This window comes from Maylandia zebra, linkage group LG15 (genome assembly GCF_041146795.1).
Source record: "Maylandia zebra isolate NMK-2024a linkage group LG15, Mzebra_GT3a, whole genome shotgun sequence".
NCBI classification, from domain to species: domain Eukaryota; kingdom Metazoa; phylum Chordata; class Actinopteri; order Cichliformes; family Cichlidae; genus Maylandia; species Maylandia zebra.
The window spans coordinates 671413-695986 of record NC_135181.1 but is presented as its reverse complement, the minus strand read 5'-3'; the positions used below and the strand labels follow the sequence as shown (position 1 = coordinate 695986).

Below are 24574 nucleotides of genomic sequence, written 5' to 3'. Positions count from 1 at the left end.
GTTTCAGCTTCAGTTATAGATTTGACCTGCTCTGCTTCTGCAGAGGAGAGCTGAATGTTATAGCTGATTTATTTGAGGATTTCTAAGAGATTCCATCTCCATATGGTGTCCGTATGGATGTAAGGGTGAGCTGATGGTGCGGTGCGAGGTAAGTGGGTCATCTTTGCCGTGGCCTTTGTGGAGATCCAGAAATTCTTTTATTGCTGCCATATAACTTGAATCATTATAATTGCATTAATAACATTCTTTACTGCATTATTCCATTTAATAATATTTCTCACAGTATTGATATTGCATTAAAGTTGTTTATTGAGGATGTTTAGTTAAGGATCCTTCTATTATGTTAACTTTTATTACAGGTACAGCCAGAAGTATTTTATACACATTGCATTTGTGCTTATTCAGAGTTGATGTTCCGTCCATTAAGGGTCTTAAGCTTCACTGGCGTGACTGTCCAGGTGATACATGCTGAGGGAAGATGAGAACATAGAAGGTTGACTGCATGCATGCTTACAACACATATAACACATATAATCTAGGAATGTGTCAGGCCTGAGGCCTCAACTCATTTGGTGTCTCACTGTATTTTTGTCAGAAGACATATGCTGATGTTTTCTCCGGGCTGTTAATAAACTGACCGTTTGATTGCACTTTTCTGGGGCCTCCGTGGTTTGTGACACTGCTCTACATTGATTGATTTCGCGACACCTTCTCTACAGTGTGATTTGAAATTGAAACACCCCCAAAGCCCTGGAGGAGCATCTGCAGGGTAGTGATGGAACAAGTCATGGTCTCGTTTGAGAAGCGTAACATTTCACTTTAGATGAACCCAAAGCTATTAGAGAAACTGTTTAATAATCTGTTGACTCAATATTCAAAAACACGGGTTCAGCATAATCATACACACTCAGGAAACCACCACTCGTTCTACTCTGACATTTCTTTAGATAATACAGTCATAGGCTTACAGAGCAGCTTGTTATAGGCCACCGGTGACTCCTGCTAATGCTCAAAGGTACATTAATGCCGAGTCATTGAAAGTGTCCATCATTGTGTGTGATCATTATTATGTCAGGAAACACTTTCCTGCACTGATGCTCAACTGCAGCAGGGAAGCTCACATCAGTGCATCTGTAATAAAGTGAGCTGTTTTACTGGGACCAGTACACACCAGTACAACAGCATCAGCTCATGTGGCTGTACTTCATCTTTTTAAGGACACACTGCACTCTGTGTTGAGGTATGCCAAGTTTTCAGCTAAGAGCTCTTTGAGAACCATCTAACCGGTGTTCTTTCACGCCGGTCAGACGGTGTCATTGTTGCCATTTCTTCAAAGATGTAACCAAAGAAATGGAAACAGATGATCTGTTTTTGTGACAGGCTGCTAGCAACAAAGTGCTTCTAAATACAGTTTGTGTGTGAATGTGTCACTGGTGTAAATGGTCAGGTTGAAGGATTAGACCTTCACAAAGCCTGGGGAAACATCAGCACAAAGTCTGGCTGCTTGGAAGCAAAGTATAGTAAATCGTGCCAACATTTCATCAGTCGTGAAACGCTTCCTGATCTTTGCGTAAGTCACAGCAACCCAACCTGACTGAACTCATTTCATACATCATTATGCAAAAATGCTGCATGAATGAAAAGGTAAACACATTATATTCACTGTATCTGGAAAGGATTCACAGACGTCACATGTTGTCCCATTGCAGCCGTGTGCCAACCGGATCACATTTTGCACTTGAATTCAGTCAAACTGAGTTTTTTAGTGCCAACCAATGAGCCGGTGCCGACACAATGACACGTTCTGTCTCAAAGCAAACGCTGACTTTAGAAGCACAAGGGTTTTATCTTCTACTAATAATGTCATAATGAAAGTCTGATAAAGTAAGTGTGTGTGTGTGTGTGTGTGTGTGTGTGTGTGTGTGTGTGTGCGCGCCTTCTGCTCTGACACAGGGATTTAAGGTCCTGGATGAGTTAAAGCCTTTTTAAACCTCAGGTGTAAACGGCTGATGGGGTCCCGTCATCACCCCGCTGGGCGGGCGTGAAGAACGAGGCATTAGGTGTTAAGAGCAAAGACGCTATAAAGCAAATAAACAGACATGTAGTCCTGCTTTGTAATACTTGTGCTGTCCACACGTATCTGTCAGCTTGGTGAATTTTGTCAGGTTGATGATCTGTTGGTGCAATAAACTAATGCTTGTGTTATACAGCGAGGTAAACCATTGATATGATAGTGACGTTATCTGTTTGAATGCCAAAGTCATTTGTCACCTGGAAACACAAAGAAAGGGACGAGTAAAAAAGAAACCTCCATGTTCATTAGTCATCTCACAGCAGAGCGAGAGACAGCTGTAGCTTCATTGTGAACACTGTAAAACCAGCATCAGTCTCTGCTTCCTCTCCTCACCACCATCATCTGCAAACACAGGAGATGTTCATCACGTTTAGTGGAAATGCAAACTGTCTCACAGTCACTGTTCACAGGAGGCAGATTACAGAGAGCGATGAGCCGGTGTCACTTTTATAGAAAATCGTTGTATCAGCATTGTCTTTGAGGACTGCTCCAACCTCACTCTGGAGAGTCATAGCTGTCACCTCTGACCTCTGCTGCACAGGGACTGCACACACACACATGCACCGCCTGTCTGAGCATCATAAAGAGAGCACACATCAGAGAAGAGGGCGGTAAGTGACTCATGTTGTAACTGACGTCAGACGCCGGAGATTTTGGCGGAAAATTAAAGCGAATGGTAGTTTAGAATTGAACGAACTCCTTTAAGCTTCAGTATTACCAAATACACTTATCAATTGTCTTATAACTAACAACATTTGTCTAAATCATCTCCAACACCCTGGAGAACAACGGGGAGAGTTTAGAGGCTCTCCAAGATTACATCGATCAGTGCTTCCAGGATCTCGTGATGAAGAAGGCCCAGAGTGCAGCTTCCCCGGCCAAATCATTAAACTATCTACGTGATAAAAAGCTATGTATTGCAAGTGTATATGGTCCAAATGTTGACGATCCCTCAGTCTTTCACGGTTTTTTCAGTGCACTCTCTGAACACTTAGATGGCACACTTGTTCTTGGAGGCGACCTCAACCTTGGACTAAATGAAGACATGGATAGGCTCAACACAGCGGGAACTCAGCGTAATTGGCAGTCCACAAATATAATCAAACAGTATATGAGTGACTTTGGTCTTTGCGATGCATGGCGCTCCCTTCACCCCACCAGTAAGGAATATACTTTTTTCTCACATGTCCATCACTCCTACTCTCGTCTGGATTATTTTTTGGTCAGCAGCTCACTGCTGAACGACATTTCAGACACTGAGATTCATCCTATAGCTGTCAGCGATCATGCTCCTGTATCTTTAACACTAATGCACAAGAATAATACTACGCCAAGTAAAAACTGGAGATTTAATATATCACTACTTAAAGATGAAGACTTTATTAAATATTTTAAAAAAGAGTGGACTTCATATTTGAACTATAATGACACTCCCGAAACATCAGCTTCTGTTCTATGGGAAGCAGGGAAAGCTGTGATGAGAGGTAAAATAATTTCTTTCTCATCACATAAAAAGAAAAAAGAAAACAAAAATATTCAGGAATTAGAAAAAAACATCAAATCACTAGAAGAAGCCTACGCGTCCCACCAAGATCAGGAAACATTGAACAAAATACGCAAAACAAAACTAGAATTAAATGAGATAATTGATAAAAAAACAAAATTCTTAGTACAAAGACTACACCTAAAAAATTATGAACATGGTAATAAATCAGGTCAATTTCTAGCAAACCAGCTAAAAATAAATAAAGAAAAAACAACTATATGTGCTGTTCAAGATTCATCTGGGAACACATTATATGAACCGATACAAATAAACAACATTTTCAGGGATTTCTATAAAACGTTGTATTCACCACAAATAAACCCATCTAAAAAAGAAATTGATCAGTTTTTGGACAACATAACTCTTCCAAAATTATTAGACACTCAAGCAATGGCACTGGATTCACCACTGACACAGGTGAACTCCAGGAAGCCCTGATAAGTATGCCCAATAATAAGGCTCCAGGTCCAGACGGCTTTCCTGCAGAATTCTACAAAGAATTCTGGTCGATTCTAGCACCAGTTTTCTACAGAACGTTGTTGGAAATTAAAGAAAAGGGCAGACTTCCATCAAATATGAATTCTGCAAACATTAATCTCCTGCTAAAACCAGGCAAAGACCCTGTATATCCCTCAAGCTATCGTCCAATATCCCTTATAAATGTAGACCTTAAAATAATCTGCAAAGCTCTCTCAAAGAGACTGGAGAAAATAACCCCCCTCTTAATTCATCCTGACCAAACTGGTTTCATAAAAGGTCGGCACTCATCAACAAATACACGTAGATTACTTAATTTGATAGACTACTCATACAGTAAAAACCTAGAAACTACAATATTTTCTTTAGATGCAGAAAAAGCATTTGACAGAGTTAACTGGAAATTTCTATTTGCAACTTTACACAAATTTGGTTTTGGATCCTCTTTCATCAACTGGTTAAAAATATTATAAAATTCCCCAACAGCTTGTGTTAGAACAAATGACCAGACATCCTCCAGCTTCTGTCTCCTGAGGGGCACCAGGCAGGGATGCCCACTCTCCCCTTCACTGTTTGCAATTTTTATTGAACCACTAGCAGCAGCAATTAGACAGAATTCAGTAATTAGGGGCATAAAATGCAAGAACGTGGAACATAAAATCAGCCTTTATGCGGATGATGTGTTACTTTTTCTCCAAAACTCACAAACCAATATCTCTGGGGTGATTGCATTGATAAACTCTTTTGCAAGAATATCAGATTACTCAATGAACTGGTCAAAATCTACAGTCTTCCCGATTAATTGCTCCGATCGTCACCGCGACGCGACGAAGGCTGTCCCAATTCGAAGGCTGCTCGAAATGCGGCCCTCAAATGCGTCCTTAAGTTCCCTGAATTTTAAGGACGTGGCGGTGTAGACTTCGTGGCCCAACATATCCCAGAATGCATAGCGCGGCGGTGGGTGTGGATAATTTTGCCGAAAAAAACGGCGGATGAGGGGCGGCCGAAGAGTAAACTTTAAGTAAGTACTGAATATGATGTCACTTATTTATGTGCAAATGTTTAATAATGAAGAACATGAAAACATTACTGGTGGCCACATGTCGGCAAAGTCATGTGACATCAGTGACGTTTGTACTAACTTGGTTTTAAAGCCTTTACTTTAAAATATTCGCTGTTTAATAGCTGAGCTTAATCAGAGAATGATCAAAGCTCATGTAGAAACAAACAAACGAATGAACAAAAGATTTCTCCTTCATCTCTGTCAAACACAGCTGTATGACACGTTTCCAGCTGTTAGTATCATGGTTGCTAGGCAACTTGGGCAGCGCAACAGAGGCTAGACCGTCCCATTTCACAAGCCTCGCACTTCCGGCCTTAGTGGTCTTTAAGTACATGGCCCTTGAGGATCGTTGAGGCTGCGTACTTTAAGGCTGCAGACCCTGAATTGGGATACAGCCGTTGAGGAGCTAATTTAGCCATTTAAATCAGCTGTGTTGGTTCGAGGACACGTCTAAAACTGCAGGGACACCGGCCCTCGTGGACTGAGATTGCCCACCCCTGCTCTAGCAGATCATTACATGAAGGAACCTTTTAAAACAAGCGCGCTCATGCTCACAGGTGTACACACGGGTGCTCACACACACAAACTACACCCTTTTTGGCTCCTACCTTAAAGCACACTGTGTGCTGTCGATCTTACGTGCTGCACAACAATGTCAGTGCGCCATGGGCGGCTGTGGCTACAATGTAGCTGCCATCGCCAGTGCGTGAATGTGTGTGTGAATGACTGAATGTAGTGTGAAGCGCTGTGGGGTCCTTAAGGACTAGAAAAGCGCTATACAAATGCAGGCCATTTTAATATTTAGTATTTACTGTTATATTCCCATAGAGCATGGTAATGATGTTGTTTATTATATTGCTCTTTTTTTTCTGCTTGTTTTCTCTTTTTTCTTTCTCAACAGGTGATCCAGGTGATTGACAGATGTATTTTTTGTCTGCTTATTTTGTTGGTTTTTGGTTTTTTTGCCCTTTATCACCGTTCCTCTTCCCCGCTGTTTTTCTTTCCCTCTTTCTTTCTCCCTTTTCTTTTCCCCAGTCAAGTCTGTCCCGTATTTAGCAGATTAAAATAAAATAAACAATAAAAGGCGAATCAAATAGACCAATACAGCAAGGCTGGGTTGGTTGATTTGGTAAAGTAAATCTGTTGGGCATCTTTCTTTGCCTTTAGACAATAATTCTGATGGCAAAAGAGCCAAACGGGGCAGGCAAAAAAATGAAAATAAAAAAATAAAGAGAGTACACCAGTAAAACCAGAATATGCCGGCTTGTACACATACACGAGAGACACGAGAGTTCTTCTTTACTGATGTTTACTGTGCTTCTCTTAACGTACAGGTACACCGTAGAACTGGTGAATACAAATGTACAAGAAAATTATATTTCAGCATTAAAACATATTACAATATAAAATTCACAAAATATAAACAAACATACCACTTTGGCCTGCAAGTAGACAAACCGGTGTAATTGGAACTTAGGACTTATTTCTTCTTTAACATTCACACGGCTAGACCGTCACCATGAGCAGCTTCTCTGACCTTACTTCCCAAAACAGGAAGTGACCTCTGCCCTTACCTTATATTTACAAAATTAACCGGCTATTTTCCATGTATCAAATTAACTGTACACCAATCCGGTAGGCAAAAAAGGAAAATGTTAACATGCTCAACACAAAAATAAAACATACAAAATAAAATGAGTTAGTTACATTATCATTACAAGAGCTCCGCCTAGTGGTCAAATACTAACATTTCACCAACTGTTACACAGAATATCTATCAACATTAGAAAAGATACCTGGAACTGCTCACTCTGGGCCTGAAGGGAAGCACTCGGAGGGATTCTGGTAAATGAGAGGAGACAAAGGAAAACAACAAGAGGTGACCGTGTAACACAGACAGCTATTCACCATCTCATGTATCATCTCTGGGAGCCAAAGAGCGAGGCTTTAGTTTAAGAGGTTCACTGGGGCAAGTTCAAACTCGGGTTAAAACATCCTGTGCCTCGTCAGGAAACATGACCACGGTTGTCCAGAAGATGGCGCCCACACAGGGAAAATGAAAGTGGCTTTACCCCAGGCTGCAGCTGCTGCTGCTGCTGAGCGCTTCTCCCACTGACACACTGCTGCTTCCATGTGGTTTGCTTCACACAGTCTTCGTGCTTTAACAAGCAACTTTATTGATGTCCATGTTATTGTACTGAAGTCGTTTGCAAATGTTTTATGCCCATTAAGGGACGCAAGCATCCTGGATCAGTCCGCATGCTCAGGAAATACGAAAAGATCCAGGACGACAGGAAAGCACACAGGAAACAAATGATCTGCCTCACAGGCACATTTGGTTTCCCTGATAGAAAAAAACAGTCAAACTTGGATATGAGATGGACTGTTTTGTGTTTTTTTTTTATGAAGACCTGATGAAGTTGATGATGGGTCGAATCTGCATGTTTAGTCTGTTGACTTTAAGCATCCAAAATAACAATTATTTTGAACCTTTTCCTCATTTTTTCCATTTTTCTGGATTTTTCTGATCGTTAGCAAATTCATTTTATTTAGGCTCTGATCATAAACCAACAATATAACTGAAACAGTGTCATCAACTAAAAGACAAAACACTTGGAATCTTTTTATTTGTAGGACTTTTATAGAAAAACACTTGTATGGCACAAGATTAGGTCAACTCAGATCCTAACCTGACCTTCTGATGACCTCAGCAGGTCAGCAGAAGCTGTCCAGATTTAGAGTTGGGTTTCATTTCAGCCACAGTCCAAAAAAAGTCCCATATGGTGATTTTGGAATGAACCTTTTACCATTTGGATTTCCTAAGTAGGAAAAAGTCTCTAAAAATGGGCCGTCGTTACCCAGGTGCTGAGCTTGGATGCTTCGGTAGATAAAATACAGCAGGAAACCTTCTGCTTGCTACTGCACTGGCATCTTAAAATGGCTAACACAGTTTGTCAGATTAGCATTTGTGACAAACTAAAACCTTCAGTTGAAATTTTTAGCAAATGATGATTTTAGTTGTGTAACGATCTCTGCCTCCATAGGCGTACATGAGCGCGCTGATGCACAGTTCCAATGAAATGCCACATATTTAAGGCATCACACAGCTCCACGAGGCTCCTGCAGCCGCTGCTGGTCACTAAAACCAACACGTTTCCAAGGTGTTTTCAACCTGTGCACAAAAATAGCGCATGAGCAAATACTCACTCTCTGGTAGTCATTCACCTTTCTCGCTGCATTTTTCAGTTCTCTGTTTCCATGGTAACAGCCGGCTGCAGACAGGCTGTCTTTGACAAACATGCACAAGCATGAAGCCTGCACAACATGTCAGGACAACTTTGCTGGTATTAGCAGCGCTGCGACAGAGTGGAAAGGATGTGGTCATGTTACCGATTCTGTTTTACAGCTTCTGTTAGCGTAGCGTTAATGCAGGCTAAATTTAGTTTGAGTCGAGGTGAACGGCGCTTTAACTTTTCTGTAGTTCAGAGAAAAAGGGATTAGTCTTCACTTGGTGTGGGAGTGGCTTTCCCTCGTCCAGATCAATGCTTTTAAAAGCCCTTCAGCTTCAATCTCATCACAGCACAGTTTGTTACAGCTAATCTGATTGTCCTACAACTGACACCTGCACCACCCACTAGAGTTCCTCAGTCTCTCGTAGACACACACACACACACACACACACACACACACGGACACACACACATGGACACACACACACACGGACACATACGGACACACACGGACACACACACATGCACACACACACACACGGACACATACGGACACACACACATGGACACACACACACACACACACACATACGGACACTCACACACACACACACACGGACACACACACATGGACACACACACATGGACACACACACACACACACACACACACATTCACGTTTAGCTGAATGAGTAAGACCAGTAGTTTTATGGGATGATCTCATCGGGAGGATGATGTCAGACTCTCGTGCTGCCACTGAGCTGCTGTAATTGTTTATATTTTACAGGCTACGAGGGTCTGCAGACCTGCAGAGTGCAGACATAGTGGGGAAGAGTGTGCGCGTTCACTGCAGGCCCTTAAGTGGTTATCAGGATATGAGTTTGGTTTAAGATGAGTACCGCCTTCTCTGCATACTTGTTTTGCTTTTGAGCATCAAAATCGTCTAAAAACATATGTGACTGACTGTGAAGAAGACTATAACCAGGTCACCACCACCTGAAGGTAGAGATGGGTTTTTAGTTTTTTTATTGGAGGAAAGATTCAGTTTGTCCGTTTCTCCGGCTCGTCCCAGCGTACAGAGGCTGTTCTGTAAAACCTCTGATCCCTCCTGCTGTTTCCCCAGGAGCATTTTTCTTGCTCCTCTCCCAACTTCTCCCGTGGGTGTTCCCTGTCGGCGCCCCTCTTTTTTTGGCACTTCTTGTTTTCCCCCTGCTCGGGCCCTCCCTCTTATCTTTGTTCCCCCAGAATCACTGAAATAATCTGTTTGATGTTGGAGGGTGTCTCCTCCACCACTCCTTACTCCTCTCTGTGTCTCTTTTCTCTCCCCTCCCCTGATGAGCTCATTTCCAGGATGTGTGTGATGTCCAGTGTCACACGTTGGTTTACAGTCAGCACGGTGAGGGGAGAAGAGGAGACAGCAACAGCGGGACACGCCCTAATGTGACCTCATGCATATCGCTCTCTCTCCTGCTGCGCCGTGAGCTCTTTCATGTGCTGGTGGACGCCGTGGTGACATCATGTTGCTTGTGTGAGCTGCATCAGCAGAGGGTTTTCTCAGTATTCACTGTCCTGTCCTTAAGCCCTGTTCTTTTACATTTTATTTTGCTACTGTCAAGCCTTCCTTATTACTCTGATGTCTTGACAGCATAGCTATTTAAAACAGCTGTGTTGTTATTGACATCGTCCGAATCAGCTATAATTTCAATTCAATTCAATTTTATTTATATAGTGCCAAATCACAACAACAGTCGCCTCAAGGCTCTATAACAAAAGCATTGCTAACAGGCGTTCAGATCCACTACAGGAAGAAGTTTGAGTGGGAGCTTTAGTAGGAGTGGTGTTCCCCCGGGGAAAAACGCAGATGAGCTCCAAGCTTTTCCAAACACACGATCATGCCAGCTTTGCAGCAGAGCTACTGTGAGACCAAGTGCAATAACACTCTGCAAACAGCGTTTAACATCACGTTGGGATTCGCAGGCCTTTCCAGAGCGACTCTGGTGTCACATTAGGCCAGTAATAACACAACGGTCACTGTGGCAGTCTGTGGCTGCCGGGATCCAACAACAGAGCTTTGTCACGATTCGTCTCAACAAAATGTATTAAAATATTCTAACGAAGCATCAAGCATATTGCATCATATGATATTAATGAAAGGATGGTGTAGGTACATGAATGCAACAAATGGGTCATTTTAGCTGGTTTGTAGGTGGTTGCTAGGCAACATGATGTTGTCACAAGAGTTCACGTATAAATTGTGACTATAAATTACTGATTCTGTTTGTTATGAAAATCATACTATGCTTTTATAAGGTGTTAAATTGAAGAAATGCTACAAAAAGTGATAACTGGAAGCTAGCTGCCATTTGTAGGTGTGGCCACAGAGAGTAGTGTACACACCGCTTAAGGGTCATATCAGTAAAAGGTGTTAAAAGTTGCATAATCACGTGGCACTGTCTGCTACAGTAACCCAGTGTATATAAAGTGCAGTCAAAAGTGCGATTTTAGGTGGTTGGTTGGCAACGTAACAACGTCATGTGATCTGATATGGATAAAAAACATTAGGAGTCTGAGATCACAATCACACATTACAGTACGACTGTCAGTGTTTTCTCATATGCAACATTTGTAAAAACTTTATCTTTGAACCAAACATTATACAGAAAAAAACATTACAGTCAAGTGGAAATGATGTCATCACATACAGTAGTGTGGCTATCAGATCGCCAAGCTAACGCTAAGCTAACAAAGCCACCCTGTCCTTTTTACTTTTCAGTATATCAATAAACGACATGCCCAAAACCTTTAACCTTCCTTAAACATGAAAGAAAAATGTGTAATTTAATGTTACTTTGCATTAAGTGGTTCAGCCTGAGACTGCAGATACAGATCACTATACTGAGGTTCAAAGATAGAAGCAGCGATCACAGAGCGGCTGCATTACAGTAAAACATGCGTAAAGTACAGTAGCTGTAAACATCCCCTGTAAAAATTTAATACATTTTGAAAAACGTGAAAAACTGTAAATATACTGTCATGTACTTTTATTTGTGAATACAGTGGAGCTGAACGGCGATGCTTGTAAACTAACATTTACAGTCGGCTGCAATACAACCTTAAACTGCAACACAGAATTTTTTTCTTTGCCCAGAATGTGCTGTTAACCTCTACAGGAATAAAATGCTGTGGATATTACACTAGGAGCACTGCTAGAAGGCCTTAATGCCAAATAGGAAGAGCACAGGTGTATGATTAAAAGCTTATATGCAGCAGGTACATATTGTTTGTAGATTACAGCAGTGAAACATTGGAAAATAACAGCATTTACGAGGCTTTCCCCCAGTCTCCTCTTTAGAAGAACTGGTATTTGTGGTTATAATAATACTTGCCATAACAACTATGTGTGATACACGGCATGTGCTCGAGATTTTCTTCTCGCTCCTGTATTTACAGTTAGGATCTAAATAATTTAGAGCTCTGCGTGCTTCCTATCTGGGCCTCATGCTGAGACAAAGCTCCCCCAGTTTCTCACACTACTTCCCTGAACTCTCTCTCATGCACAGTACACACACACACACACACACACACACACACACACACACACACACACACACACACACACTCCTGCACCATACATTAAAACACTGATTCCACCACCCACCCTGCAGTACAACACAAAGAGCTGACGTCCCTCCCCACCATCCTTCCTGTCTGCTCCCATTGGCTGAAAGGATCAGATGCTGGCAGCGTCTCAGACCAATGAGGCGTCTCCATGGTGATGTCATGGAGGCAGCATCGATGCTGTTGCTGATGCTGTTGCCTGGCGCCTGCATCCTTGCAGCCAGACGGGGTAACCGTAGTCACCGGTTCAACATCAGCAGCGGAGAAGACGCCGTACAGAGGGGGGTAAGTCTGCAGCGCCAGACACACGGCTGCACACATCTGTGTTGCACTGTGTGCCACTTTGGGTTCTTCAGGTTAGCTTTCATGGCATGAATGAGCAGTACCTGCATGTGCGTGTATTCAAGCGTGTCCGTGGGGTGGAACAGGGTGAGGGTGAGGAAGGCAGAGTGATGATGCAGCGGCAAAGGTTCCTGCTGATAGGCGACAGAAAGGGAGAGAACCGAGTGTATCGTCAAAGTGTAGAGCGTGAGACAGCATTTATTATTGATTCTCCATATGTCCAAATGCAGCTTTGTGTCTGATTTAAGGAAGGAGAGGCAGACAGAGAGACCGGGGAGAAAATGGAGGGTGTTTTGATGTGTTTGTGCATAAGGCAGAGTCATACAGGCGAGGGTCTGAATTTAAAATGTGCTCAGAACCGTCAGAAGTTCAGATTTGTCTGGTTGATCAGGTTTAAGTCTGCAGTTTCTTTGCTGTAGCAGTAATCTCCCAGTGAATTGATTAATATGCATGCATAGCAGCTTTCTAGGAGCAGAAAAACATAACAGTACAACAATCTGTCGAGTCTAAGGAGCTCGGAAAGAAAAGCGTCTGGACTTCTTTAAGTTGCTTGAAGACGTTTCACCTCTCGTCCGAAAAGCTTCTTCAGTTCTAAGGTCAAATGGTGGAAAATGGAGATCCCAGATCTAAGCCCTATTGTCCCTCTTGGGGGACACTCCCACAGGGCTACGATGACCTGGATGACTGAGAACCTTCACGGACAACAATCTGTGAAGACAAAACCAATGTCAGAGGAATGTTTTGTCTCCGAGAGTCTGATCAATCCTGGTGTTTGCTATGAACAATGCTAAGTGATGACACAAGTACAGAGTTATTATTATTAATATTATAATATTAGAAACAAGAAATACAATTACAAGTAGTACATGAAATTCTGCTCCCATGGAAACAAAAAAACGTTCTTCTTGAGCTCAGTGCTGTGAAAAATGGAAATGAGACGACTGCTGTTAGAAAAGCAAATATCAGCTCAAGTACAAATCACAGCTGAAAGAATATGTGTGTTTGTGTTGAGCGAGACATGTGCAGACCATGCCGATCAGTTTCAGAGAACGTTTTGAAATAGGACGATAATAAGATAAGAAGGTTTTATACAGATTTAATCGACTCTCAGAAATGATCTCCTAAACAACAAATTCAGTGAGATGAGAAGGATTTGGAGGAGAAAGTGGTTATATATGACCTATGCAGCTAAACTACAAAATAAATATGATTTAGTGATGCTGAGAAAGAATATGAAATAAAAATGTACGTGGCACATTTATATAGAGGTTAGTAAACACGCTTTAGCTACAAGCCATGCATTCATACTGTGCTGTGCTTCACTCTATAGACATAAAGCACTGTATATTAAATTTAGAATAACCAATTCATTTATTTAAATTTTATCAAATCAGTGTTCGTTACTCTAAGTCTGACCAGAAAAGTGCCCTAATATTACTTTTACCACGAGGCTTAAAGCCTCTCAGGAAGAAAACCTCTTCAGACCTGAGGAAACACACAGTCGGATACAATCTTTCTTTTTTTATCAATCAATAAGTAACTGAATGTCATTTTAATGTTAAAGTGCTGAAAAATATTAAATATTCTAAAATATGACAAATCATTCATGCTGACAATGCTAGCTTAGCTTAGCACAATTTCCGGAAACAAAAGGAAACATCTAGCGTGGCTCTGCTCAGTGCTAATTCCCACTTAGCTGTATTGTTATTGAAGCAGCCAATAAAACCAAGAATTTATGAATGAGTTTCATACTTGTCAGTTTTTTGAGTCAGTCAACTCTCAGGTCTCCTTGCTAAGCTACCTGGCTGTTAGCTCCATCTTTAGCGTAAAACATGAATAGCATCAGTTCTTTTACCTGACTCTCTGCAAGTGGTCAAGGCAAAGATTTAATAATAATAGATTGGATTTATATAGTGCTTTACAATGCCACTATTCATTCACTCTCACATTCACACACTGGTGGAGGCAGCTACGGTTGTAGCCACAGCTGCCCTGGGGCAGACTGACAGAAGCCAGGCTGCCATATCGCACCATCGGCCCCTCTGGCCAACACCAGTAGGCGGTAGGCCAAGGACACAACGACCAGGACAGAGAGCCCAGGGATCGAACCGGCGACCGTCCGGTTACAGATGCGCTTCCCAACCCCCTGAGCCACGGTCGCCCATTGTGCATGTAACAATGGTCTCAATGGAGGCTCAAATGAGACTGATCCAGAATCATTTGGATCGGTCATGAGGGCAAAATTAATATTCAGTGACTAGTGATAAAAGGTTGCTGGAGGTTGATGGCTGGGAAAATGAGCCAAAAGCTCCGGTCACATGGGCCTAGAGACCTCTCAGTGAGCCCCGTTTTTTCCTTGCGACCCAAACATGCCTGAGAAAATATGTGTATTCCTTGACCGGTTGGCAAAAACGTACATGTGATTGCTTTGGTCACTAGCATGCTGCCACACAGGTGGTGGTTTTGTATAATCTCTGAGTTATAGTGAAACCGTGAACAGTGTGACACAAACTGCAAACGTGGACCATTTTCCTTGAAAGTAAGTAAGTGCACCTCATTCTTTCGTTTTACTACCGCTCAGCTAATAGTTAGCAAGTGTTTACGGCCAAACTACATTCACACTGCTAACAAACAAAGCAACCACCAGGACAAGAAGAAGGTGCAGAACCTTCAATAGATTTCAACCAGCCAGAGCAGCGACTTACAGGAAACACTGCCGACTAGTTGGGGGATATACATTTTCTGATAGCAATCGGTGCTCGCTGCTGTTGTTTGGGGGCTTGTTTGCTTTTTTTCTTTGTTTAAGACTCTACCAATTAAGGAGCACAGATTCAAATTCAGTGAATATCATACAGTCGGATAATGAAAAACCTCAACAGCCTATAAGGTAGCTGTCAGCAAAATTTCCCACCAACACCACCCCAAATGTTTCCACCCTCTGTCTCTCTCCCAAACTCGAAGTGACACACTCTTACTCCTGCAGGAAGCAGTGCATTGATCTGCAACCTGGGTGGCTTCATAATATGAGAAGCAGCTGTGTGTGTCCTGTGTGCGTGTGCATTACAACAGTGCAGCAAAGCAGTTCGTTTACTGCTTGATTAGTGTGTGTGTGCTGTGCAAAATCATGTGTTTGTCCTTGTCTGTCCCTCAGGGAACCATGTCAGGGTGGCCAGGTGAGCCTGAGCTCACTGCAGTATAATGAGCTATCTGTCTTCCTCGGTAATGCGGGTTGTCTCATTAGGACACTTGTGTCTCTGTGTGGAGACGGACGTTCAGGCTTGCTGACAGGCTCATTTGTAGACGGACAGACAGACACTTTTTGGGAAATATGCTCATTTGCTTCTGTCTGAGTAAACGTTCAACAGGCAACTGGCATAGCTTGAAACACATCCAGCACCTTTAATTGTTAGTGCATCCAGATAAAAAGCCAAAAGACAATAAAATAATTTTTAGGTAGTTTCAGCTGTTTACGAACATGTTAAAGCTTTGAGTTTAGCATTTGTGTTATCTCGGTTTTGCTGATGTGATCACATTTGGAGGAAAAGGTGGAGCTCGGGGAGTTATCAGCTAGCACTAGTGCTGGCAGTGTTTAGCATCATTTAATATCAATTCACCATCATATTAAATGGGATTCTAATTTATAGCAAACTGGTTGAAGACTGAGTGGAAACCACTGGTCACTAGAAAATAAACAGTATTCCCCAACTGGTTGCATCTGGTTGAACCTAGTCACACATCACTGGTGTGAGTGGTTGCAGGAAGTTGCTAAATTGCCAACTGGTATACAGGTTTGCTTGTATTAAATTTGGTTGTTTTGGATTCTTTACGGCCAAAAAAGACACGGCTCAAAAGTGGTCCTTTTACTTTAAAAATGATCTTTATTTTACATATCTGGGATATGGAGACCTGAACACACAACCCCAGGTCTGAAGCACAAACGGAAGCCTAGATATTTATAATAATAATAATAATAATTTATATAGGTGCTCTCTACGTCACACCACACTTTAAGTTTCGATCAAAGACTCTGCTTAGTTTCACTTTCTGGCTGCACTCCTAGCTTGCATGGGGAATGGCAACTTGTCTACAAGCCTCGGCAACTACTCACTAAGTGGTTTCCAGTCAGCATCACACTTGGTCAAGCTTCACTACATGCGGCTGGGTTGTTTGCAGGTGACTGTGGCGACTGCCAGTAATCTCCAGCAACCACTCAGCAACCAGTCAGGTAATACATACTCATTTGTCACTGACCAGTCTCTAAGCCCGTGACTGAGGCCTTAATGGACTAACAGAGTGGGACCGGACATCATTAATGTGACACATGCCAGTCGTTTGTTCCTAATGTCAGAAACGACACAAGCAGGCACTCTTCACATGAGAAATTGAGAAGAACTAACAGGACTGATGAATGCTGACTGTAATGGGGCCGCGTGTGGGGTAGACATCGCTCCAAGTACATCTGACTTTCAGTCTGAAGACAGAGCGCCTTTAAATTTAGACTTCACTTGTTATTTGCTTTTCTTTTATTATGTAAGGTTGAGAAAAGGTCCTGATTTGGGCTACAGTGTATCCCACAAAGCTCCATCCTCTAGGTTTTCAAGATGGTGAGTTCAACTAAATCTAAAGGGAACAACATCATACACAGAGATCAAATATAAAAGATGGGTGTAGCCACGGTGACGTTGTCCACTGGCTGGTGGGAGCTCCGTCACTTACCTTTAAAACACAGTGGGAAAGGTCTGAAGATAGCAAATGTCTCAATTAGGCCTGTATCAAGGACCCCAGCTGTTACATGACGTTCAAATGTTGCTTTATTGTTTTCGACCTCACAGTGAGCTGGGTGTGTGTCCTCATGCCAGTGATACTGGTTCCCAGGATTTAAGCAAACGTAATTAGTGTGTGCAGTGGACCGAGGAAGGGTCAGTAAGCTGTGCAGAGCACTCCCAGAATCTAAAAGGATGAGATTATCCAATTAGCACACAAAATGTTTTAGAGCACCGATGAGGCAGATAAGTGTGTCTGTTTGGATTATCGATCAGGCTCATTGAAACAGTTCAGAGTTAAAGAAATGATAGAAGTTTTGATAGAGACACATTTATAACAGCTCAGTGCTGACGAGACCATCTGTTAGGTTTTGTATTGGTGATTGTTATTTATGCTTAGAAATATCTACTCATATATGCTTAGAGTTGTCATTTATGTCTGACCACACACACACACACACACACACACACACACACACACACACACACACACACACACACACACACACAAAGGCAAGGTACTCTTTGTGTGTATGTATATGTCGTATGTTAATGAACCTATGCATATTCATGTAACCTCAATAAAAGAGCAGTGTTACGGGGGAGCGGACGAGAGCAACTGGGGTCAAGCGAAGGAACGGCGTTTGTCCGGTTCTCTCCCGTGCACGAGAAACATGAAGAACTTTGCCTACTTCGTGTCTTGCTTGCTGTGTAATTATATTGTCTTCAACGTTCCAGCGAATAGGTTCAAGCTACAAACCTATCACCATCTGAGGAGGAGACGACGGCAGGTGGTTCTACTCTGCTGCCTTTGTGCCTCGGTGCAATCTGCTTTTTTTCAGTTGCCAAATTCATTGAAAAACAGAATTATTGTTGAATTATGAATTATTGAATTTGTTAGGCAAAGGCGGTGTTTTAAAGGTCTGTAGAAGGTTTGCAGCAGCTTCTCTGCCACGCCTCGAAAAATATGCTTGACTTGCAGCTTCTTCAGCTGGATGTTCGACTTTCTGCACATTTACAGTATCTGATAGATGGTAAATGGCCTGCATTTGTATAGCACTTTACTCAGTCCCTAAGGACCTTTACACTACATTCAGTCATCCACACACACACACACACACACTGGTGTGTACATTGTAGCCACAGCCACCCTGGGGCGCACTGACAGAGGCGAGGCTGCCGGACACTGGCGCCACCGGGCGCTCTGACCACCACCAGTAGGCAACGTCGTCTTGCCCAAGGATATTTGGCATGCAGCCTGGAGGCAGCCTGGGATCGGACCACCGACCTTCTGGTTAGTGGCTGACCTGCTCTGCCACCTGAGCTACAGCCACCCCAGGAAAGTTTCTCAACGCACACAAACAAAAGAAACAGTTTAGTAGCCTGAGACGAACTAGAACAGCAGAGCTTCATTCTGCTGTTTGATGAACATTTTACTTTATTTTTTTCCATTTTTAATGGTGAAACAACAACATTTAAAGTGCAGGAACACCCGACTGACTCTGACTTTTTTCTACATGTCAGGTAACTGTTGTTGAGAAGGTCAGAGATCTTTACCCAGAATAGTTTTTGTCTGAAGAGCTCTGATCTGATAATGTGAGCTTTAATTTAAAGTTTATTCTCAGGTGGGATTTTTGCATTACGCTCCGCCTTTATCTTTTTATTCTGACTCTGCTAGAACAGCTTTGCATGAGTCCAATAATCATGACTTGGCTGCTCTACACTTTTGGCTCACGCTGTTGTCTCCTCAGCTTCTTCCTTCTCAGATTGTGCCCTCGATGCTCCTGCATTCAGTGCTCTCTGTCTCTGTCCCTGCACAGCTCTCTGACAGAGTGAGGAGGATCTTCAGCGTCCCTGGAGAGTAACATTTGCAGTGAGACCATGACTCTGGCAGGTAAATGCAGTCGCAGCACAAACCCGTTCACCTCACACGCCCTGCTCCTCTGCTTTAAACACTATACTGCGACCGATCTGTTCAAATATGAGCATGCAGTATTTGTGTCGTGCAGCGTGTCGTTATTATGTCCGCTGGTATGACATAACGAGCATGACTTACGTCGTCAGTCCTCGACTGCGTGCTCATGATTCAGCTTGATCTTCTGTGTGTGTCCTCAGCCTATAAAGAGAAGGTCAAAGAGCTCCCCCTGGTGTCTCTGTTCTGCTCATGCCTGAACCCACGCACTGCAGAAAACCCGACCTACAAGGCAGAAGGTAAAAAATCTCCTTTGCACGAGCACTGGTGTTTATTAGGGGTACAGTCGCTTATAAAAGACCGACAGCAGTCTCTGTGGCTGAAGTTTGATGCTCCTCAAACTTCAGCTCCTCTCTTCCTGTCTGTCTAAAACCAGCAACTTCAGCAACTACAGACAAACACAAGAACATCTCATCCACAGATGTCTCATTAGATCTGCAGTAAACCCAGGCCCACAGTCAGTGCTGACGCACGCTGATCCTTTTGTCCTAATTCTGGGTCTTTCTAAATAATCACCTTTGGAGCTAAAAGTGAGCAAGAAGCAGTTTTGTTTCCCTCTATCTAAATTTGAATCTTTTTAAAGTTATAACAGATCAGGAGTGACTGCAAACTGCAACTAAATTCTGAACATATAACTTATATTTCGGTCTTGGCGTCATTTCTACAGAGTGAAACACTTTCTGTGTTCTTCCTCCAGATCTCTGACTAAAGTAAAACATTCGATCTCAAAGTAAACCAGACTCTCCAAATCATTGACATTTTGCATTTCAGCCTAAGTTTATGCTCCAGCATCGCTCCAGCTGTCAGACGAGGTGTCCGAGTGGCCAAGGCGACGGACTGCTCATCCACTGTGCTCTGCACGCGTGGGTTTGAACCCCATCCTTCTTTCTTATCCAGCTCTTTGTACGTGTGCATAGTGACAATAAAATGTGTTTGCTGCTATTTAAGCGATAGATCTTGGATACTTCTTGGTACATCACAAGGAACCTTTATAATCTCTTTATTGATTTGAAATGTGTTTGGTGCAGCTGACCACGTCATACTTTTACAAACGTGAAAGTTTGAGTTTTGAGCACAGTCAGTGATCATTCAGCATCCAGGCCTCTTTCCTCCTTATTACAAAGTTCCCCGAGGCTCCGTCCCAGGAATATTTGATTTATGTTTATAGCAGCATCTCATTGTGTAATCATAAAGACACATTCCTCTATTTATGGCACCAACTCTAAACATCTAGCTATGATTTAACTGCCTTCCAAACCATTAAAGATCTGTGAAAAGACCGAACTGATTTTAAATGCAAAAAAATTACTGATTAACCCCCTAATATGTATGAAACTGTATAAATACTCAGACATTTAGCTTGATTCGATTTTAAAGCACACGTTGACATTTCTTATTAAATAAAGTGAGTTCAGTCGGTCTGTTTACAGGGATCTCATTATAGACGACTGGTCTCTCTAACCTCGAGATACAGCACATTAGTCCAGCTTCAGTTGAATCATGGAGATGAACAAAACGCTGGCTTGCCTGTGAGGAAGGGTTTGTGTTTGTTTATTTAAATAGATATATATATTTAAAAGAAGCAAAACCAACCCTGCTGCTATCGTTCAGCCATCCTCCAGTACACAGAATAGACTCAAGATCTTTTTGTTCTTGTTCTTTTCTCTGAACGTGTTTCCATGTTTTAAAATATAACATGATGGCGATGTTAAAGACAAACTAAGATGAGGTCATGGATTCAGCTCTGACAGTAAATGCTGCTATCCACCAACACAGATGCAGTGGACTTGGCCTGGTGCGTCATCAAAGACGTAGAAGTTATCGAGCTGAACAAACGCACATCGGGCCAGGCCTTCGAGGTCATCCTCAAGCCCCCGTCTTTTGACGGCTTGCCTGAACTCAATGCCTCCATGCCGCAGCGCCGCGACCCATCCCTGGAGGAGATCCAGAAGAAGTTAGAGGCGGCTGAAGAGAGGCGAAAGGTGAGGGAGCGGGCGCGTCATCTGAACCGCCAGAAAACATCCGCTGTTTGTGGCTCGTTCCGCCATTGTTAAACATCTGTTAGCACTCTTTGTGTGATTTATCGGAGAGACGGAAATAGGCTTAAAATGAATGAAGGGGAAGTGGGAGGGAGTATTGGATTTAACGGAAAGAAGGAACTGAGCTGGGGGAGATGAAAAGAGGCAGATGAAAGAGCAGAGACAATCCTGTGAGGACACAAAGACAATGATTCATATTCATCCATCAGAGAGGATGATGGAGCGAGGGCAAGAGACAAACAGGGGAAAGGTGAGGAGAGTGAAAAGATTGTTAGAGATGGAAGAGCGCTCTCTGGAAACGAGGCAATTCCAATTTCTTTGGCTTTACTGGCTCACAGTGATCTAATGTATTAGTTATGAGGTTTGGCCCACCTGAGGACAAAGATTACAGGTGCTGACAACCGCACACATTTCAGTTTGTGTCTGCACCCTTCAACTAGAACATGTTTGACAGTTGAACTTTGTTGAAATAGGTGAAAACTGCAAACAGCCTGCTTATCACCTGCAGTCTGAGTATTGTGTAAAGGATGAGCAGCTGCCTTCACTTCTCCATCTTCCTCCAGTGCCAGGAGGCGGAGCTGCTGAAGCACCTGGCGGAGAAGAGAGAGCATGAGCGCGAGGTGATCCAGAAAGCTTTTGAGGAGAACAACAACTTCATCAAGAACGCCAAGGAGAAGCTGGAGCAGAAGATGGAGGCCAACAAGGAGAACAGGGAGGCTCTGCTGGCAGCCATGCTGGAGAGGCTGCAGGAGAAGGTAACGTGGCCGCGATTAAGCCCCGAGCCTCCCGACCGTTAGAGGGGAGGTCTGCAAACTGATCTCAAACAATCATTGCTTTGTGTGGTTTCTCACACAGCAGACAGCCACAGAACACCAGGGTTCATCTCCCACGTGGGACCATTATTTTTGTTTGGGGGGGTTAGGTAAAAATCCAGTGCTGATAATGCTGAGCAAGGTTTTTGTGGTGCTGATGTGTCAGTGTAACATATGACATGTAGTAGTTCGACAGCATTGTCACAAATGTCATATTAATGTTACTTTTACGACACCAGGCCAACCATATGTTTTATATATGCACATGTATTTGTGCTTTAACTATGGAGGCAATCTGGCCCATCTTTGACTTTAGTAAAATAAAGCAGCATGAAAAGGTCGTTTATGTGTCTTTGTTCAAACAGAACACGTTTAACTTTGGAGAGACAAACTCTGCTGCTTCTCTTTTCATCCAGTCTTCATGATATCCTGGGATAACGTAGAAACTCCTTTTTATTTTGCTTTTGCAGACAGGAATCAGCTCCCTGCACACCTGTCAATCATAAATAGCCACGCCCTTAACCTTAAGCCTGATCTGTATCCAGATGGATGAGCCTGACCCACCGTAGAGTTAATATGGCAGGGACCGTTTTTGTACTGGGCTGTAAACCTGCTGTTTGGTGCAGCGTAGTTGGACAGTTAAACGTGGGAGTCTGTGGGGAGGTTTGCTACATTATTGCAAACTGTCTTTTAAATTTGACTTTTGAATGTTTTTCTTCTTTTTCTCTTGCTAAAAAGGATTTATGCAAGCTTTGAAGTTAGAGGGCAGCAGTTTTATATTTTCTCACAGCCAGCTAATAGCTTCGGATGAAGTTACACTGATATTTGTCCATGTGTATCGCAGACTGTGAAAACGACTCTTTACTGTCTCGTGTGTTATTTCTGAACCCAAACTTGTTGCCAGGCAACTTGTTGCCAGGCAACTTGTTGCCAGGCAACTTGTTGCCAGGCAACTTGTTGCCAGGCAACTTGTTGCCAGGCAACTTGTAGCAACACTAATGAAACGTTGCTGGTTTTAGTCTAACACAGAGTGAACATCAACAAGTTCATGTTTTTACTGTTTCAGCTACAAAGTTACAGACATGAGAGACATATTGAGCAAAACGTCAAACACACACTGAGAGCTAAACACGAGTTTTTTGAGTGTAAATGAAGCGAAGCTTCAGCTGAACTTTCTCTTCTGGTTTGGCACTGCTCACAAACCTGATCAGCAACCATGAATATTAGTGCAATGAAATAAAGTTTTTTCAGTTCTTCCCCACTCGCTCTCATTCAAACCTTTACGCCGGCGTCTCCTTCATTAATGAAAATATCTTCCTAAATGATAATGGCACTCATGTTTCTGTGTCTGGCAGGACAAACATGCAGAGGAAGTGAGGAAGAACAAGGAGATGAAGGAGGAGGCCTGCCGGTAGACGAAAAAAAATAAAAAGGGGGAAAACAGTGCATTAAAAGAAGAACTCAACAGCAACTAGGGGAGATTTTGGTTTTCATATTTGATGTATGCTGCGATGATTCTGAGCAAGCTGTATAAAGTTTAGCCACTCTTGATGTTAAAATTTCTCTTTTTTCTAAAGGAACGTGGGAGGGGGGGGGGGGGGGGGACGTCGGCGCTAATGTTTTTTAAAGAGGAACAGCCATCCAATCATGACTGAGTAAAAAAAAGGAATTAGAGCTCCTGTTTTCTGTGTTCAGCATCAGGAGATGATTTTAGTGAAGCTGTGTTTTTTCTTGGCAACGCTTCCAGTTTGGCACAGCCAGAGTCGCAGTTTCTCTCCAATTAGACTAAGTATGTGATCATTACCTCATAAAACCTGAAAATCTGTGATGTGCTTTATTCAGACTGGACACAGTAGTTTCAGAGCCTCACTCAGCCATAACCAACTCCACTCCACTGAAAACCAGGATTCATTAAATACACAGGACCAGCTTTAAATATGAAAACACAAAGTGATCTCGGTCCACATGCTCATACTTCTCACTGTTTCTTTCACTCCGTCTGGGGTTTGTCTGTGAATCTCACTAATGCTTTATGAATATGAAACAAATAACTGGGGGGGGGACTTTAGCTGTAGTGTAGTCGTAGATCAGTGACATGCATTTGAGTCTCTTAGAGTTAGAGCACTGATTGCACTCTTATTTCATTAAGCACAAGTCAAAGCACACACGGTATTCATACCAGAAGAGCAGTGAACATATACAGTAAAAACATTCACATTACGAGGAGGTGAAACAGTGACTGACTGCAGTTCACAGTTTGGACGTATTTCTGGCTTCGGTGGGTCGATTTGTGATCTGACCGACTTGCTTTGGTGTCTCTGATTGTTTATGGTTTTCACAGCAATTCCAACCTAAAACATTAAAATGGGGATCAAATGTGCTTAAGTGGTTTGGTCATGCTGATTTGATTGAAGTGTCTCAAATGTTTGCGCTGTAACGGGGGAGTCGTACATGGGCTTTGTACTTGCTGTAACTGTGTGTTGCTGTATATCTTCAAGGCTGGGTTGATTGTACCTATTTGGCATGATCAATAAAAGCAGCTTGGCTGAACTCGAACTTTCTCATAATTTTCAGATTTGATGGTGATATTTTTGACACTGATTTCCGTGACAGACAAACACTGGTAGCTGGGATATCA

The 24574-nt window shown here is 42.7% G+C and overlaps 1 protein-coding gene and 1 long non-coding RNA gene across 2 annotated transcripts; one reads left to right on the top strand and one right to left on the bottom strand.

Moving 5' to 3' along the window:
* Positions 1-307: 307 nt before the first annotated feature.
* LOC143412562 (uncharacterized) lies at positions 308-8538 on the bottom strand. Its single transcript, XR_013093069.1, has 3 exons — positions 6594-8538; positions 2272-2416; positions 308-468 (listed from the first exon to the last, which is right to left on the bottom strand). It is a non-coding gene; the product is annotated as an uncharacterized LOC143412562 (long non-coding RNA).
* A 3631-nt stretch (positions 8539-12169) lies between these two features.
* On the top strand, positions 12170-24486 carry stmn4 (stathmin-like 4). The gene is made up of 6 exons (XM_004542309.5): positions 12170-12293; positions 18934-19007; positions 19229-19324; positions 20862-21067; positions 21688-21879; positions 23292-24486. The coding sequence occupies exons 2-6, from the start codon at positions 18995-18997 to the stop codon at positions 23349-23351; spliced, it is 567 nt and encodes a 188-aa protein (XP_004542366.2). The 5' UTR covers positions 12170-12293; positions 18934-18994; the 3' UTR covers positions 23352-24486.
* Positions 24487-24574: the final 88 nt, after the last annotated feature.